This window comes from Oryza glaberrima, chromosome 2 (assembly GCF_000147395.1).
Source record: "Oryza glaberrima chromosome 2, OglaRS2, whole genome shotgun sequence".
NCBI lineage: Eukaryota > Viridiplantae > Streptophyta > Magnoliopsida > Poales > Poaceae > Oryza > Oryza glaberrima.
The window spans coordinates 9,644,665-9,662,991 of NC_068327.1; the positions used below are offsets into that span (position 1 = coordinate 9,644,665).

General features: G+C 45.6%; 2 protein-coding genes across 2 annotated transcripts; one reads left to right on the plus strand and one right to left on the minus strand.

Annotated features, from left to right (window-relative positions):
* Positions 1-723: 723 nt before the first annotated feature.
* LOC127764463 (uncharacterized) lies at positions 724-2,112 on the minus strand. Its single transcript, XM_052289346.1, has one exon. It carries the CDS (start codon positions 2,110-2,112, stop codon positions 1,003-1,005), a length of 1,110 nt encoding a protein of 369 aa, XP_052145306.1. The 3' UTR covers positions 724-1,002.
* A 13,159-nt stretch (positions 2,113-15,271) lies between these two features.
* Positions 15,272-18,294, plus strand: LOC127761966 (probable indole-3-pyruvate monooxygenase YUCCA10). Its single transcript, XM_052286302.1, has 6 exons — positions 15,272-15,883; positions 16,168-16,407; positions 16,520-16,642; positions 16,765-16,925; positions 17,860-17,983; positions 18,241-18,294. Exons 1-6 carry the CDS (start codon positions 15,272-15,274, stop codon positions 18,292-18,294), a joined length of 1,314 nt encoding a protein of 437 aa, XP_052142262.1.
* The last annotated feature ends 33 nt before the right edge of the window (positions 18,295-18,327 follow it).

Sequence of the window (18,327 nt, forward strand, 5' to 3'; positions counted from 1 at the left end):
AGCAGCCAGAAGCTCCCCAAACAGGTCCTTAGGCTAATAAACCGGAGAAAAAACCCAGGCAAGCTAAGGCCTTGTTCGGTTTAGAAGGGATCAAAGAGGATAGAAGGGGGATTGAGGGAAAATAATTCCACATCATAATAGGTGTGGCATAAATCCCCTCCAATCCCTTTCTCACAGAGATTAACCGAACAAGGCCTAAGGAAGCCTACCAAAATCACATGCTACTGTCAGGCGTATGGTAGGCCAGCAACTTCATCTTGAGGTAGCAAATCAAACAAACCCTTAGTTCACTGTCGTTCACTAATTCCAACTAATTCCAATTTAACGTACAACTAAACAAAGCCAAAATTTCCAGAATCAAATCCAATTCATTGATTCCTACCTTATTCTTGGATCCAAACATGCTTTATTCGTGTCTTTTAGAGGTACTAGATCACTTATCACTGCCATACAATAGATGTGCACAAATATATATATATATATATATATATATATATATATATATATATATATATATATATATATATATATATAGAAGTACACTCTTATTATTACACTTGTCTAAAGTCTAATCGATCGATGGCCACTAAAAAAATCCATAATAAACTTATAATTCCTACTGAACACTATATATATTAGACCATAAATATGTGTAATAAATCTTCTACAAAACATCATACACATGAAAGTATAAATAGTGATATGTAGTAGCGGATGCGCGATTTTAATAGTTCATTATTAAAGACACAATCGTAGACCACATAAAAACCCATTTAATAGTTCATTTGTCTACTTGCTGGAGAGTGAACAATAACTAAACTCGTAACTGATGCCGGATTTTGAGATCACCATGCATATAAAGAACCTAAATATAGGTTGGATTTTTAAGGGTACAAACATGACAGAATAAACGGAGCATTGTTCCATTGAAACACCTATAAGAGGGGAACTCTTTTAACCCACCTCTAAGAGCTCCTGAACAGCGAAATCCATAGCCGGCGGTCAGCGGCGGCTCCATCGGTAACGGGAAGATGGCGAGTGAACCGCGCCGGCGCCGCCACGCCGCTGGTTATTGTGTCCACCATGAACCGGTGCACGGCCATGGCTGAAGTCCCTCGGCATTGCTCTCCACTGCCTCCTCCTCCGACGAGGGACACTCTCCGGCGGCAGCTCCGGCGAGTCGGAGCGGTCGTCGTCGGAGAGAGGGACGACTGGATGTTGAGGTGGAACTGGAACATGATCATTGTGCCACATTTCAACAATTGCCGCCTCCAAATCGAGCAGCCATGCGAGGTTCACCGTGGCTGCATGAGGTCCGATATTAATAGGTATAGGTCGATGGATCGCCACCGTGAACCTCTCCTTCCAGCTCATCTCCGGCGATTCGTCGTCGGCGCGGACGACTCCGGCGAACCGCCGCGCGTCTACCACGTCCTCGTACATGGGCTTCCAGAGCACGGCGTCGAGCTCGGCGACGAGGCGCCGGAGCGCGGTGCAGGTGCACTCCACCACCATGAGGTCCTCGCCGTCCTCGAACCTCGACAGGATGGCGGCCATGGCGTCGGTGGGGAGCGACAGGAGGGTGCGGCCCAGCGGCACGCCGCTCCTGGCGCACAGGTCGGCGAGGGCGCGCCGGCCGAGCCCGTCGGTGAGCGCGCCCCAGAGCGCGGCCAGCGCCGGGTCGCGCCTCAGCGCGCGCGCCGTGGCGTCCAGCCCGCCGGCGAGGAGCCGCGCGGCGGCGAGCGCGTCCACGCAGAAGCAGTACGCGTCCTCCTCCGCCACCCACAGATCCGCGAGCCCGTCGACGCGCACGTAGAAGACGAGGTGGCGCCGCCCGTGGACGCGCAGCCTGAGCGCGACGGCGGCGGCGGCCGCGTCCGGCCGGTGCAGCAGCTGCGGCGCGGCGTACCTGAGCGGGAGCGCGGCGGCCGTCCTCCCCACCTCCGACGGGAGCCTGACGGAGTTTTCTTGGTCGGCGGCGGCGTCGGCGGCGGCCACGAAACCGGCGTCGAGGAAGGCGGCGTGGGCGAGGATGATGAGGCGGCCAAGGAGGCGCTCGGCGGCCCACCGGCCGTCGTCGATAACCTTGTGGAGGGGAGAGATCTTGGCCATGGCGGCGGTCGGCGGAACGAAAATGCGCCGCCGCCTTGAGGGTTGTAGATGTGCGAGGGTTTGTGAATTTCGTCTGGTTAGAAGGCACATTTGGGTCCTTTTGTAGTCAAGAAAATTAATTTTGATAAATCAAATTAGGAGAAAATCAATAATTGGGTGTTATTATGGGTCTACTTAATTTGCATGTGAACTGGTTATTGCCTAGAAAAATTTGGTATGTTCTAACATAGTACATTTTTCCCGCACAGTTTTTCCGCGGAGCGATTTAAAATAGTTAGTTCTGTTTACATGTATATATATATGATACAATTTTTTTTTCTTTTTGGGGCAGGTAAAAAAACGCCCCGACAAATTTTATTAAGACTATGATGATAATTTATATACTACAGCAAATATGGTTGTTATGGAAGTAACCCAATCCTAAACAAGAAAGGGGTTTTACCGGCAAACGACATTGGGGTGACACAATCAAAATGTAATTAACCGTTATGTATCTCTTCGATCATGATGCTTCCAAAACCAGCAATATGTCATGCCCACCGTTCTTCCCCAATACACACCAATGGACCTCCATGGCAGATTTAGTGATTCCCTCGATGATCCTGACGTTTCTCTCCTTCTAAATCATCCAAGTAATCAAGATCGATCACTCCTGCGTAAAAAAAAAAAAAAACTTTCCGTTGAGCCTTTTGCATGGCAGCCTGAGGAAAAGTGCCACCAAAGCTTCCATTTTTGATGACATATACGGGTTCTGAACAGAGTGTAATAACCCTGTGAAATCGCAGCTGGCCATGAAAAAATGATGACAAGTTTCTGGCTCAACACACCACAAAGAGAACAACAGACTTGTTCATGCGGTCAACCAAGTCGCGCCAAATTTTCAGCTGTCAAGCAAAACTCCCGAAGAGTACAAGATACAATTTTGTTTGACGAAGCATATAGCTAGGCTCTTGTCATGCTATACCAAGCATGCCATGTCATCAATGTTTGACGATACTGATGAGTTGATGTGATAAGAGCCACTTTACATTTCACATAGGATATACAATATTTTTTGTTCCGTCATTTCTCCATTCCGAAAAAACATGTTCCTCATATCGATTGACAAACCTACACCTATGATGAGTTGATGATAAGTCGTCATACATTTCGTACATTTTTTTCCCGCCATATTCGTCCGTTCCTTAAAAATAGGTTCATATCGATTGACAAACCTGCACCTATGCTTGAGGTGGAAGATGAGAAAGCGTAACGGCAATCTTACTCCATCATGCTACTCGTCTTCCACAAACATGCTATTCACTGATATGCCACTCATGGACCGCCTTTAGTGTCACGCCCCGAACTAGTCCCGAGCGGAACTAGCCCGTGATGCTCCAAATTAACCTGTTAATCGATACCAGTCCCAGGAATCAGTGCTGGTATCACAGGAAGACAGAATATCACAGCAACAGAGGTCTTTTTATTATAGAGTAGGAGTACAATCATGTTGGGCTGCGGACAGATCCCGAGCTCACAACTGCATTACAAAAGGGAAGCGGAAGCCAAGACTTGGACCAAACATCACAAGCGTGACTTGGGAACTAGGCCGAAACCCTAAAACTCATCGTAGCCGGCTTGCTCCTGGAAGAACTCCTCGTCAGCGGGATCTGCTTCATCTTCTTCAGCAACTGGGGGGGGATTATTTATATAGAGCAAGGATGAGTACGGGAGTACTCAGCAAGCCATGGGAAATAAGTGTTTAATGCAGGCTTCAAGGAAAGGCTGTTGTTTTTGCAATTGATTTTATTTGAACTTATTTCTGAAACGACTAAGTGAGTGCTTCTCAAACGACACGGGTGAGACAGTGCGTCTCGTCCAGTCGGAGTATGTGCAATGTATCAGTCTTTTGAATTGTTCAAGATTGGTACCCGGCCAACAGCTTTCAAACGGCCACCCGGGCCTGGCTGATCCCATCAGCCGCAGATTTTCCAAACATCAAACCCATTTCACAACAGCAAATTTCACAAGGCAGTAGTCAAACAAAACTACGCTAGGAATCACCTCACACCCGCCCATGACCGTGGGCACGGCTGTTCGAACAGTTTAATAACCTCTGCAGAGGGGGTACACTTTACCCACACGACATTACTAACCCGAATCATCCAGCCCATGCAGAACGGCCACGACTGGAAACCATAAGGCTTTCATGACAAGGCATTTCGAGAGCCGACATAGGTTCACCATATGCCAACGAGAGGGGTCCCAGACCAACACCAGATTAGGTCCTAGACCATACTGTGCCAGGAAGCCCAGGGGTCCTCCCCGACACCACCCCGGCGAATCCACATGTCTCTTGGCATCAAGGCTCCCCCGATTAGCTAATTACTCAGCCAGGAGTGTCCCATTCCACCCATGTGGTCGTACTTGTCTTATGTTCGGATGAAATTCCAAGGAAACGGTCCTTAAGTGCAAGAGCGGGAAACCGTACACCCGGTACGTTCCCCGGTCCGCGATTTTGGAAATTCATTTAGTTCGCAAGCACCGACCCAAGTGTCGGGTTTTCCAAGTCTTTTGTAAAACCCAAGTTTTACCCAAGATTTTCCTCAGATTTTAAGTTTGAAGGCGACCGTCGATACCCGTGCAGGGTGCACGATTACCGAGGCGCAACTAGGTGGTTACAAGGGAACATGATATAACAATTAACAATGGAAGGATCAGATGCAACAAGTTAGGTAGGCCCACCGGTCTGCCTTGCAGACGGGGCAAACAGATTAAGTGCAATCCTATCAATGCATAATATTTTGCAAACAATATAATTAAGTTCAAATATAGGCTCAATATGTTCAAAGGTGGCTTGCCTTGCTCGAGATCTTGAGCTTGATCCTCGAAATCCTCGCACTGCGGGTCTTCGGGCTCCGAAACTACACGCGAAACGGGACAACTCAACAAACGGTGAAAATAAAGCCCTGTTATTGACCTCTAAGCGTGCCATTAGATAGATCTCGAGATTTGAGGAATTTTGGAAGTTGAACGGAGTCAAACGGACTTACGGTTGGGAAGATATTGAATTTCTAAGATTATTGGATTTTTGGTCTAAAGGAAAAGGATTTATTTAAATCCTTTTTGAAAAAGAAAAGAAAAGAAAAGAAGGAGGGAGGGAAATTAGACTTTCCTCGGGCGGCTAGGGCGCGGCCCGAGAGAAAGGGGCGGCTCGGCCGAGCTTAACGGGCCGGCCGGCCCAAGAAGGCGGCCCAAGGCGCGCGCGCGGGCGGGGAGGGGAGAGAGAGCCGGTGGGCCGGGTCTATCCCGCGTGGTCCCGGGTGGGACCCGCTTGTCAGCGACTCGGCTCATCGTGAGCGAGGTGCACGCGGGCGTGCTAAGGTTTTGGGAGGGAGGCGCGGTGCATGCGCGCGGCTTGCGGAGGACGCGGTGCGGCGGGCCCACGCGCAGCCTCACGGCTCGCGGTGGACCGCGTGCACGGGGAGGGAAGCGGAGGGCGCGGCTGGCCGGGTCAGTCGGCCTGGTTGCGGCTGACGTGGCGCCGACGTGGCGCCTACGTGGCTGCCACGCGGACCGGCGGGAGGTAGACGACGATGGCGGCCGGAACGGACGGCGGACGGCGGTGGGAATCGGCGGAGCGAACCACGGCGATACAAGCGAAAGCGAGCACATCGGGAGGTTGCACGGGACGAGGGGAGACGAGCCAACGGCTCGGATTTGCCGGGGGATGCTCGACGGCGACGGATTGCGGCGGCGGCAACCGGCGGCGGGAGAAGGGGGAAACGGCGACGAGGTCACGAGGGGTCGATTCCCGGCGGTGAGAGCATCTACGCGGCTACGGGAATCCATTGCTAGCGTCGGATTGGGTGGAAATGCATCGAGGAAGGCCGGCGACGAGAGGCGCTTCCGAGCTCGGGCGGCGACGGCGGCGAGCACACGGCGGGCGGTGGCAGCCGTCGGGGCGGCGCCAGCTAGCTACGGGGAGGCTACTCGTGCTACTACCCGAGTCTAAGAGGAGGAGATGGAACGAGAAGGGAGAACGGAGGGAGACACTACCGTGCGGGGAAGGGGGCGCAGTGACGAGAACCGACGGCGCGGGAGCGATCTCTCCGGCCTCGGGCCGGGGAAGAGGAAGAAGAGGGCGCGCCCGGAGTCCCCTTCCGCGTCCTAGCGCGCACCGGCTCCTCCGGCACACGCGACGGCGGCGGTCGGCGAGAGAGACGGCAATGGCGCGGGCGGAAAACGGGGAAGATGGGGAGGGGAAAAAGGAAGGGAGGGCGCCTGGGTTTATAGGGCGGCGATGTCGGTTTGGAAACCGACCTTGGGCAGTCAAGGCACGAGCTGGCGCTCGGCGCTTGCGGCCAAAACGGCGACAAAGGAGGATGACGCCGGCGGAGGGAGAGAAAGAAAGAAAAGGAAGGGAGAAAGCGAGCTTGTCCCTTGCCACTTTGGGAAAAGGAGGAGGGAGCGGGAGCGACGCGGCAGAGAGGGGGGGGTTCAGCCTCCGGCCCTTGGAGGCACGCGCGCGAAGAGAGGCGGGGCCGAGTCGATGACGACAGCGATGACGGCGGAGGCGGCTTGGAGCGGAGCGGCGACACGGGCGACAGGCGCGGCAGAGGCTGACGGCGGCGGCGACTGGCCGGTCGGCCACCACGGCGCGTGCGCGCGGGAAGCATCGGCGCGCGGTGACGATTTGGCGGCGTCGGCGGGAACGGCAGCGAGAGCGGGAGGGAAGGCTCGGCGCAGCACACGGCAGAGCGGAGGGAGAGAGAGAGAGAAAGAGAGCCGGGAGGGAGGGGGGAGATGGGCCGAGAGGGATTCGGCCGATCGAACCCTAGGGAGGCGAAATAGACTTTTGCGGAGGGATTTGATTTGGGAAGGATTTGGATTCGGGATTGAACTCGACGATAGATCGGGGATTTGAGATCTGAGATGGCACGGACACTAGACAACAAGCAAGGAAACGGATTTCGCAATTAGGGTTTTTAAGAGATAGTTTTCCCGCTAGGCGCCACGACGGAACGGGCGCTACATTTAGATGAACCATATTAAGCAAAATCTTATTCATCCCCTCTATTTTATGACAAACCCTAGGCCCAATGATCTGGCGACGCTAATGACCGATCACCATGTATTCCGGCAAGGCATAGAATTCTTGGGTCTGCCACTGCCTCAATGCTTGAAAAATAGTGGATAATTAACCTCCTACCTAACTCGTGCCTACACAGTTGAGAAGAAAGGATATAAAGTGTTAGACTTTAGAGCATGGTCTAAGGTAGTACTACTTTTGTTTTTTTAATGTATAACGCCGTTGACTCTTTTAGATATGTTTTACCGCTCGTCTTTTTTTTTCAATTTTTTTGTGGAAATATAAAACAAATATAAGTCATGCTTGAAGAACCTTTAATAATAAATCAAATCACAACAAAACAAATGAAAATCACATAATATTTTTTAAATAAGACAAATGATCAAACATATCTCAAAAAATCAATGGCATCGTATATTTAAAAAAAATCAGATATAGTACATGTATATCATGAGCTCATGGTTGTTCACTTTACAAGATGTAATCTTTTATCTTGGATGTAAGTTTGAGGATATATTTGAACTTTTATCTCTTGGATGTGGTAGAAAAAAAAATCCATAAAATAGAATTAAGTTGGGAGTTTGAACCTTGGTAATGAGAGACAAAATCCTCTATATATGGTTGATCTGAGCGTTCATTTCGATGGTTAGTTTTGTAGGATGTCCATTTGTCAAATAAGTTTTGTAAAGGGTTCAAAATGTCCAAAACACCAGGCCCAGGCTTACATCCAAAAGAAATTTAAAACAAGAAACTGTATCCATTTATTACTGCCTATAATCGTCCATTCTCCTACTACCACTACAAAACTTGTGTATTGCATGGACTATTATTTTTAGAATAAAATATTTATGTTCTGATCGTATATAAAATGTGGTAGTTAGATTAAAATTAGAGGAGTCCTCGCCACAAGGGTTCTAGCCTTTGACGAGACACTTTCATCAAGAATTAGCGAAATTCCGTCACAACTAGTAGTAGTATTTTGTGACAACCTAGCCTGTGACGAAAGGACACCACCGCAGAAGCTTTGTTTGGGATTACCTTATGTGTGCAAAATGCTGCATCTGTCAAATGGTTGCGACGATTTCTCCGCCCGTCGTCAAGAACTAATGACCTTCCAGATTGTCACCGATCAAACAAAAAATTTCACACACCGGTTGAGACGGTGGTGCCGCGTGGACAAGCTGATGGCATCAATACAACATGGTTTAATTTGCAGTTTGCCACACGCTGACCTGACAAACCGTTCTTCACTAATTTATTTTGTCATAAATAAACAACCGGAGGCCCAGCATATGAGGGGGCCGAGGCCCAAGGAACTTTATGCCATGGCCCATGGCCCAATGTATGGTAGAACGAGGCCCAACTAATGGTGGGTTGTGTCCCAAATTAGGAAAAAGTCCACTTTGACTCCCTTAATTGTACGCCGAATCTAATTCGTACCCCTCAACCAGAAAACCGGATAGAACGACTCCCCGAACTATTGAAACCGGTGCAATTTGACTCCCTCAGAGATATTGGAGGGCGGTTTTACTGACGTGGCGCTGACGTGGCGGTGTTAACCCGGTCTTCGTCCCACGTGGCGCTTAAGTGGCATTAGAATTTTAAAAAAATTGTGGGACCCATCTGTCATTCACACAAAAAAAATATATTGTGGGACCCACTGACATGTGGGGCCCACATGTCATCCTCTCTCTCCAACCCTTCTTCCTCCTCCCTTCCCTCCTCTCTCTCTCCCCTTTCTCTCCCCCTTCCCCATCTGCGGCCGAGGAGGCCGGAGACGAGAGGGGCGGCGGCGGGCGGGCGAGAGCGTAGACGATGAGAAAGGCGAAGAGGAGGTTGGCGGCGACGCCCGCGGAGACGACGAGTAGGCGGTCGGGGACGGGGTGGTTGCGGAGGAGGTCTGGGTTGTCAGGCGCGAAGTCGGAGTCCGGGTCGTCATCGGGGAGGTGGCAGCAAGGAAGTGGCTTGACTCGTGACGAGGACGATGGTGGTGAGGGCGGAGGCGACGGACTCGACGCTGGCGAGGAGGTCGGACGGGGCGGCGGAGATGGAGATGGGCCTGGAGGAGGAGGAGGGGTGGCAGTGGCGGTGGAGGGGGAGGTGTTGCCCGTGCCGCTCGCCGCAGTCTCCGCTTCCCCGACATGACGTCCCCACCGCCGCAGCGGCCGGCAGCTACGGCTGCGCCCCCCTCCCCTCCCCTGGCGTGCGACATCCCCGCCTGCGCCGGTCGCCACCGCCTCCCCCCAGCCGCTCCCTCGTGCCTTCCTCGTCGCCACGGCCTCCTCGCCCCACCGCGCCCCCGCGTCCCAGACATGTCGTCCCCACCGCTGATGTGGCCGGCAGCTACGGCCGCGCCCCCTTCCCCTCCTCCGGCGCGCGACATCCCCGCCCGCGCCAGCCGCGGCCGCCTCCCCCCAGCCGCTCCCTCGTGCCTTCCTCGCCGCCGCGGCCTCCTCGCCCCACTGTGCCCCCACGTCCCCAACGCCGGCACCGCCGCTCCCGCCCTTCACCGGCACTACCGTCCGATGGGGAAGAGAAAAAGGGAGAGAAAAGACAGAGAAGGGAGAAAGAGAGGGAGGAGGAAGAAGGGTTGGAGAGAAAGGATGACATGTGGGCCCCCACATGTCAATGGGTCCCACAATATATTGTGTGTGTGTGAATGACATATGGGTCCCACAATTTTTTTTTAATTCTAATGCCACTTAAGCGCCACGTGGGACGAAGACCGGGTCAACACCGCCACGTCAGCAAAACTGCCCTCCAATACCGCTGAGGGAGTCAAATTGCACCGGTTTTAATAGTTCGGGGAGTCGTTCTATCCAGTTTTCTGGTTGAGGGGTACGAATTAGATTCGGCGTACAATTAAGGGAGTCAAAGTGGACTTTTCCCCCCAAATTACCGTGCGCCACAAGCCCACAACCCAACATATGGTGGGCCCTATGATCCGTTGGCTTTGGACCAACATAAGGTGTGAAATGACCTTGATGTCACCTAGAGTATGGTGAATAGGCATTTAAAACTTTTAAGAGAATACGAAAGCTAAACTTTACGAATATTCCAGAATATTTTTGGATATTCTGAAATTCCTCGTGAAGCAAGCTAGCAAGGCAAGTAAAAAAGGGATAGCCACACAAATAGCAACAAAACTACTAACGGCTCTAAATAGCAAAGCTAGAAGAGTGAGAGAGATATATCACCAGGATTCTTGTAAGATGGTATGTTCCCGAAGTTCAAATCCTCTAGGGGATTCTACTCTCCGTTGAGGAGCTCACAATAAGTCGGGTCTTTTCTAACCCTATCCTCGTGAGGTTGCACAAATATACTCCTCATTCCACTAAGTGTATCTCTTTTCCTTTCGGAGGTGAGATCTAACCTTCACATCCCTCAGCACACCACAAATAAATCGGTGTCTCGAGATTGACTCCTAGCCATCTAGGTGTCCTCAACCACCATGAGTAATAAATGCGACTAAAATTTCTTCAGGATGAATCGAGTGCTTAATAAATCTTCATGAAGTCAACACCAAGCACTCAAACAAACTCAAATCAACCACTGATACACACGAAATCCAAGATTGAAGATTGGTGGAGGAGGTGAGAAGGCAATGCTCAAGTTAAGAAATTGGACCAGCAACCGTGAATTAGGGGTGGAGGGGCTATTTATAGCCACTTCCTGAGATATACCTGTTGTAGGCAAAGATTCCATTTTTCGGAAATTCTGAACATCATAAAATTTTAGCACGAACTCAGCCAAAAAAAAGAGGGAAAATTACATTTCAAAAATATTTTTGGAAAAAATCCAAAAATCACTAGAGAACTTTTTCACAAATTTTGCAATTCCTGAAATTTCGGAAACCGTTTTCGGAAAATTCCGAAAATCACATAAGAGCTAAATCAACTTAGAATTCAAAATTCTGAAATGCACTTTCAGAAATATCCGAAAAACACTAGAGTGCAATTTGTGGACATATCAATTTAGGAAATTCTGAAAAGTACTTTCATAAGTATTTAAAAATCATCAGAGAGCATTTTTCATGGCACGGCCTTTTCGGAAATTCCAAAAATCACCATAATGTAAAATCCGAGAATGAGAAACACTTCAATGTGATTTTTGAGCACCAAAGTCATTCCTAGAACTCAAAGCAACATCCCTTTTTATAGTACGGCTTTCCTACCAACTCAAGAGCAAATAGAAAAGCTATACCAATACAAATATCTTCACATCATCTTCTTTCTTTGCCTTGATCAATGCTATCATGGCTTTTGACTTGATGTTCATCAATGAATCACATTATCTTGATCTTCGACATTTGATCTTGTGCTTCTTCTTCACCAAGGATTGATCCTCAACAACGTGTGACATCCCATGGCCTCGATCAGTTCGTTATTGTTCGGCAAAGCATTTGCTCCTTCAACACTACGTCGGATCCTTTGGCACCAGCCGATGCTTGCCCTTCTCCCATGTCCATCGTATAGCCAAGTCTTGCCAACCCTTCACCACATCTTGCCATCTTCTATTACTTGTAGCCTTGGATCACAATGGAATATGTTTATATCACATCTTCTTCTTCATTATCTTCATCGGCTCTTCATTGGACTAACCCTTTCCTTGTACACTCAATAAGCGCATTAGTCTATTAATCATTCATCATCAATTTACCAAAACACACTTGGGGCATAGACGCTCTTTCAAGGTGGATGTGGCCCACTGGACCGTGCACCACTACCCAGCATATGGTGGGCCCTAGCTCATCAAAGAGGATTGTTGTGTCAATTACAACTTGATAATTATTAATTTTAAATTTCAAATTAATTTAAGAAACTACTAAATTAAGGGTCCAAGATGGTACGACTTTATTAATATTTTATTTTTTTGAAAATTTAATAATTATTATGTTTTAGGATATTTAACACTACAACGTTAATGGTAGTAAAAACTAAAAAATCCACGATATTTTTAATAGCTGATTTTATTCTAAATATGATTGATACACTCATAATAATTAAATCCAACTAATCAATAGATCATTTTAAGACTCAAAATACCTCTCCAAAGAGCTAAACTAGTATAGGAAAATTTGATATACTCAAAATATATGTTATTTAAATAATATTTTATGCTCTACTACACACAATAAAAAAAAATTCTTACTTGCAAAATTTTAATTCTATTTTTTAATTCATTAGAATTTATAGAGTTAAGATTTAATTTATTGGTCTACTCATCATGAAAACAGTGGGCACGTGAAAAGTACCCCACATTTCATGAGAAATTGAATTAAATAACAAATTAATGGTTGGCGCAAACCTTCAAAACAATGTAATTCATACGATAACAGAGGTATCTGTAAACAGTCGTTAAGTGCCGCTATCGACCTTCAACTATCAAAATAAATAAAGGGAGAACTAACATTTCTTACACGTATATTATTTATAAATGATGTAGTTCTACTTGTATTGGAGAACTAATACGGATGCAGGAATCATACACTAAAGTGAAAGAGAAATAGCTGGCATGCGAAGAAACACACCTCCGGCGAATCACGTGCGAGCACACGAATTGACGAGCCCATAAGTCAGATCAAACCGACCTAAAGTGGAGCCAAATCACTACGAAATGCCATAGGGGCCCACATGTCATCCCCTTGTGAAAGGCGGTTGAGAGGGGTAGGGCCTAGGGCCAAACCGACCTCACCTCCTCTCATATCCACGATCCACGTGTCACTCCCTCAGCCACTCTCAATAGCAGTTATGCGTGGATCCCAGCCTCCAACCGCCATACAGCCATCATTACAAGGATATAAATAGGGATGAGTTTCTCACTTCACAACATACACTTCAAGCAGCAATTCTCTCATTCCATATATTGTATTCTCTCAAGTAGTAGGAGAGTTAGGCTTAGAATAGTCTTTGTTCCTATAGTCTTCTTGGAGATTCTGGTATATTTTTAATACTTTACTCTTCTTGTAAGACTATAGTTGCAATCAAGAAATTATCTTCTTTACTCATTAGTGTTCACAGTTCATATACTAGCTTCACCGGTTTATACTTCATTTATATGCTTCACCTGATTAGGCTACGAGATTGCTATTGGGCGAGCGATCGCCCGGGGCGATCAGGCCGATCCCCCCTCCTCCCTCCACGTGGTTTCCTTTTTTGGTACCGCATTACTTTCCTATTTTAGTAAATTTATGCACCTAAAGTTTGTACACCTCAAGTTTACACATCTAAAGTTTAGAGACCCAAAGTTTACAAGTCAAAAATTTATATATCCGATTCAAATTTGAATTTGAATTCAAATATTTTTTATATATAGTATTTCTATACATCTAAAGTTTATACACCTAAAGTTTATAGACACAAAGTTTATAAGTCAAAAGTTTACATACCCGTTTCAAATTTAAATTTGAATTCAAATATTAGTTTATAGACCCAAAGTTTACAAGTCAAAAGTTTACATACCCGTTTCAAATTTGAATTTGAATTCAAATATTAGTTTATAGATCCTAAGTTTATAAGTCAAAAGTTTACATACCCGTTCAAATTTGAATTTGAATTCAAATATTACTTTATAGACCAAAGTTTATAAGTCAAAAGTTTACATATCCATTTTAAATTTGAATTTGAATTCAAATATTTTTTATATATAGTATTTCTATACATAAAATTTTTCAACTTTGTTTTTTTATTTTTTTAAATTTTATGGTGTACTGTAGTAGGAAGGGAAGAAGGGAAGGAGGAAGGGGGAGAGAGCGTATAGGGGTATAGGGGAGGGGCGAGCGGAGCGATCACCCACCCATTAGGTGCACCCATTAGGCTAGTCAATTCTATACTATGGTAATGGTCAAATGAGGTTGCACAAGTTCTAACTTAGCCATCCAAAGGGTGAGAGTCCCGGGGGAATTAGTCACATTATTTATTTACATAAGCATGGTGGTTAGGTTAGTTAAATGTCGTTGGATGCAGGTATGCCCCACAAAATTGAGGTAGGTGGTAGGTGGTGACAGTCTTGTTTGTCCTTTGTATTCCTCCATGTCTGGATATGTAGGGGTTCATAAAAACGCTATAAACACACTGGAAGACCAATAGGGAGTGGTCTCTCAGCAGTACATGGGTGCCTGGAAATAAGTCCTAGCTTAATCATGAAAGTGTTAAGTGTATTAGTAATATAAAAGTACATATGAACCTTAGCTCTCTACAGTTCTTCTCCACTGCCTAGTGTGTATTTATTAGAGACGCATCTCTTGTGTGTCACACTACCCACTATCATTTATCAATTAACCCATGTTCAGAATATGTAATATGATTGTAACTTGATTAAAGAATGTATGAACTTTATCTTTGCACCGTCGCCTTCCCAGCGGAAATATAAATATGGTACCCTTGGAATACTCCTAGATGAAATACTATAGTAGTATCCGTGCACTTGCTGATTTATTTGTGACCGTAATAAATACCAACTGTATGCTACGGCAATTGATTTTTTTAAAACAAAAGGCACGTACATAAGCCGAAAGAAAAGGAATGCGTACTTACGTTGGAGACAGATTAGATGGGTTTGCAAGGCCCATTAGGACATGACATTAAATAATAGAGATTAATAATATACAGTTAACATAAGATGTTTTAGTTGTTCAATGGTCAAATATATCTCATGTCGTGGGAACTCGTAGAAAGTGTCTAATTAATATATGTATAAATATTGGTAGATAGAGTAGGTAGGTAGGTAGAAAGATATGCCTCATCATTGGAAATTAATAAATGTATTTGAAGACACCTTGTCCATATTCTTTTCAAATCATAAATGATGTGATATCATCATATCAATATATAAATGCAACAAGATAATAATAAGAACCCAAGCATTAGTACACATTTAATGCATTTAGTGGATTCATCTAAACATTACGTCCAAATCCAGAAATGCATTACCTGCTATAATTTCTACCAATATGATCCGTCCCATTTTTCATACTACAAATACACCCATGTTCCTCGTTAGTATGTATCACGGAAACATCACTAACTACAGTTCTCCACTTCAGTTCACTAGTTGCATTGTGTTACGTGATTATGAGCAATTGAGGCAATGGAGGAGGTGGTTGTTCTCATCATCGGTGCGGGGCCGGCAGGCCTAGCGACGGCAGCATGCCTCACACTGCAACATGTCGCCTATGCCATTATTGAGCGTGAGTCATGCACCGCATCGTTATGGCGCCACCGTACCTATGACCGCCTCAAATTGCACCTCGCCAAGGAATTCTGCGAGTTGCCACACATGGCGTATCCCTCTGGCACGCCGACATACGTCCCCAGGGAGAGTTTTGTGGAATACCTAGACAGCTACACTGACCGATTTGGGATCCAACCAAGGTACGATACCTCTGTCGAGTCAGCAACATATGATCAAGGAAAGAAGCATTGGGCTGTGCTAGCACAGGACACTGACACCGGTGTTGTAGCAAGACTCACTGCACGGTTCCTCATCATGGCCACCGGTGAGAAAAACGCAGCAAGCATTCCACTAGTCCCTGGCCTCGCCGGGTTCGAGGGAGAAGCTATCCACTCATCAGCGTACAAATCCGGGAATGGCTATACTGGGAAGAGTGTGCTTGTTGTTGGTGCCGGGAATTCTGGCATGGAGATCGTCTACGACCTTGCCACACATGGCGCCCACACCTCCATAGTTGTTCGCAGCCCGGTATGTACATCATATTTATTCATCTTGCATGTATGCACTTCATTTTGGGTTTTGATTCTTTGCAAGGTAGACTATCTAAGTAGTGTTGAAATATGGTAGTTCCATTATGCATATATAACTGGGAATTATCAGTGTAGTACAAAATTTCTCAACGTTTAGCTTTATTTCTATCCAAGAATATTATTATCTATCTCTATGTATATTATCCAAGGCCGACTTGTTCTCACTTTCTAGCTACATATTCCCCCCTAAATTATAATGGTTTCATGGCAACTTGAATGCAGGTACACATAATGACAAAAGAACTAATACGTTTTGGGATGACAATGGTGCAAAATCTAGGCCTATCAGTGACAATTGTGGACCCTCTTCTTGTAATGGCAGCAAAATTAATTTTTTGGGACTTGTCAAAGCATGGAATTATGAGGCCTAAAATGGGCCCTCTCTTACTGAAGTCACAAACTGGCAAATCTGCTGTCATTGATGTCGGCACTGCAAAATTAATAACTAGAGGAGTTATCGACGTAATTGTGCATCTACTCTTAAGATATAAAAGTAAATTGCTTGGTGATAGTGAAGTTTTTAGCCTCAATTGATGTGACGAACCTTAACACCGTTGTTTTATGTATTTATTAGGTGCTCGAAGGAATATTGAAGATAAATGCAAACAATGTTGAATTTCATTGTGGGAGGCAAATTCCATTTGATGCCATTGTGTTTGCCACGGGCTACAAAAGCACAGTTAATACATGGCTAAAGGTACAAAGATTATTGGTAGTTTTTTTTTTCAAATCTCTTGGTTTAGACAATAATATTGTTGTAGCATACATAATTTTTTTTTCATTACTGCAAATGGATAATCCTTTTTTTGCTGTTGTCAGAATGGTGAAAGCATGTTTAGAAATGATGGTTTTCCCAAGAAAAAATTTCCAAATCATTGGAGAGGTGAAAATGGGCTCTATTGTGCTGGGTTTGCAAGGAGAGGATTGGTCAGTATTGCCATGGATGCTAAGAATATTGTTGATGACATCAGAGCCACCATGTATCAAGTGTCTTGCTAAATTTGGTTCCTTTTGTTTCCAAAGGATGGTTAAATTAGCTTAAACATGGAGATAAGAAATGACTATGTTTGGACAACTTATGCCTATTAAAATCCAACTTTGTTATGCAAAACTAGTGGAAATAACTCGATTGGCTTATTTAGAAGCTATTGTAGAATCCTTCCATTTATAATAGCTTGCCTCTTTATGGAAAAGGTGAAAGATAAGTGTATCAAACAGGGACCTAAGTACTTTGTTCCTTTATTGATACGGCTTGTGTCTTTGTATGGACAGCTTGTTTGTTACAAATATCATTCTAAACATACAAGGTATAAATCCATTATGATATATATGGTGGAGTAAAGCGGTGGATAAGTAAAAGTTAAAATTATTACAATGGCAGAAGCAGAAAAGAACAAAGGGCTACTGAATTAAAGAAAGGAGAAAAAAGATATTCACGGGGGCTTGAAAGAAAATTCATTTTGTTCTAAGTCTTCTAAAATTAGGTTTACAACCTCTTCTACACTCCTAGAATTCCCTTGGAAAATTCTTGCATTTCTTTGTATCCAGAAGTGCCACCATGTTGTGATCAAAGTTCCCAAGTTGCATCTTGTTTGTCTTGGTGTTCCATTAGTAGAGATGGTGCTAACCCACTTAGTGATAGTTTCTTGTGGTGGAGTCTTTGTGATTCCTCTTAATATAGAGATCAAGCTCCAAACTTGTCTTGTGTATTCGCAGGCTCTGAATAGATGATATGTATTTTCAAAGGCATTTGTGCACAAAGAGCATATCCAATCGCACGGCCAAAGTCTGATTAGGACATTCTCAGCTGTGAGGGCCTTTTGGTGCATGATTAACCATCCTAGAAAGCGTTGGTTTGGTTGCGCATCCGAAGACCAATTGTACTTGAAGATTGGGTTGATTGTTGATCCTAAGAACTTGGGTGTTGATTGCTGATCCTAAGAACTGTGCTTGCTATGCACTTTTTGTTGAGAAGTTTCTTGATGAGCTCATTGTCCAGACTATATCATCCTCAATGTCTTCAGCAAGCTGGATGCAGGTGAGTAGATTGCCCAATTGAACCAATTCGTGGAGTGTTTCAACATTTGTTATTTGTCTAAAGGAAGTGAGCTAGGAATTGTTGTGGATCTCAACAGAGATTGTTCTGTTCTTCTTTATCGCCAGATTGAAAAGATTTGGCAAGTCTTTGGGACATTGACCTTGAAGCCAATTATCTTTCCAAAAAAATGTTTTTTACCATTTCCAAGGAAGATCTTTGTGCATGCATGGAAGAGTTTGCGATCTACATCATTGCAGGGAAGCTCCATTGAGGCCCATAGCCTAGAATCGTCTTTCCATTTGATCACGTAGTGCTCTCGAGAATTTTTGGAGATCCAGAATTCC

What these genes read in the sequence shown, in the direction of transcription:
- LOC127764463 (XM_052289346.1), bottom strand. Translation starts at nt 2,112, where the DNA reads ATGGCCAAGATCTCTCCCCTCCACAAGGTTATCGACGACGGCCGGTGG.
- LOC127761966 (XM_052286302.1), top strand. Translation starts at nt 15,272, where the DNA reads ATGGAGGAGGTGGTTGTTCTCATCATCGGTGCGGGGCCGGCAGGCCTA. An exon ending in CAGTTAATACATGGCTAAAG is followed by an intron (nt 16,643 to 16,764) that starts GTACAAAGATTA and finishes TGCTGTTGTCAG; the next exon opens with AATGGTGAAAGCATGTTTAG. An exon ending in GATGACATCAGAGCCACCAT is followed by an intron (nt 16,926 to 17,859) that starts GTATCAAGTGTC and finishes GTTGATCCTAAG; the next exon opens with AACTTGGGTGTTGATTGCTG.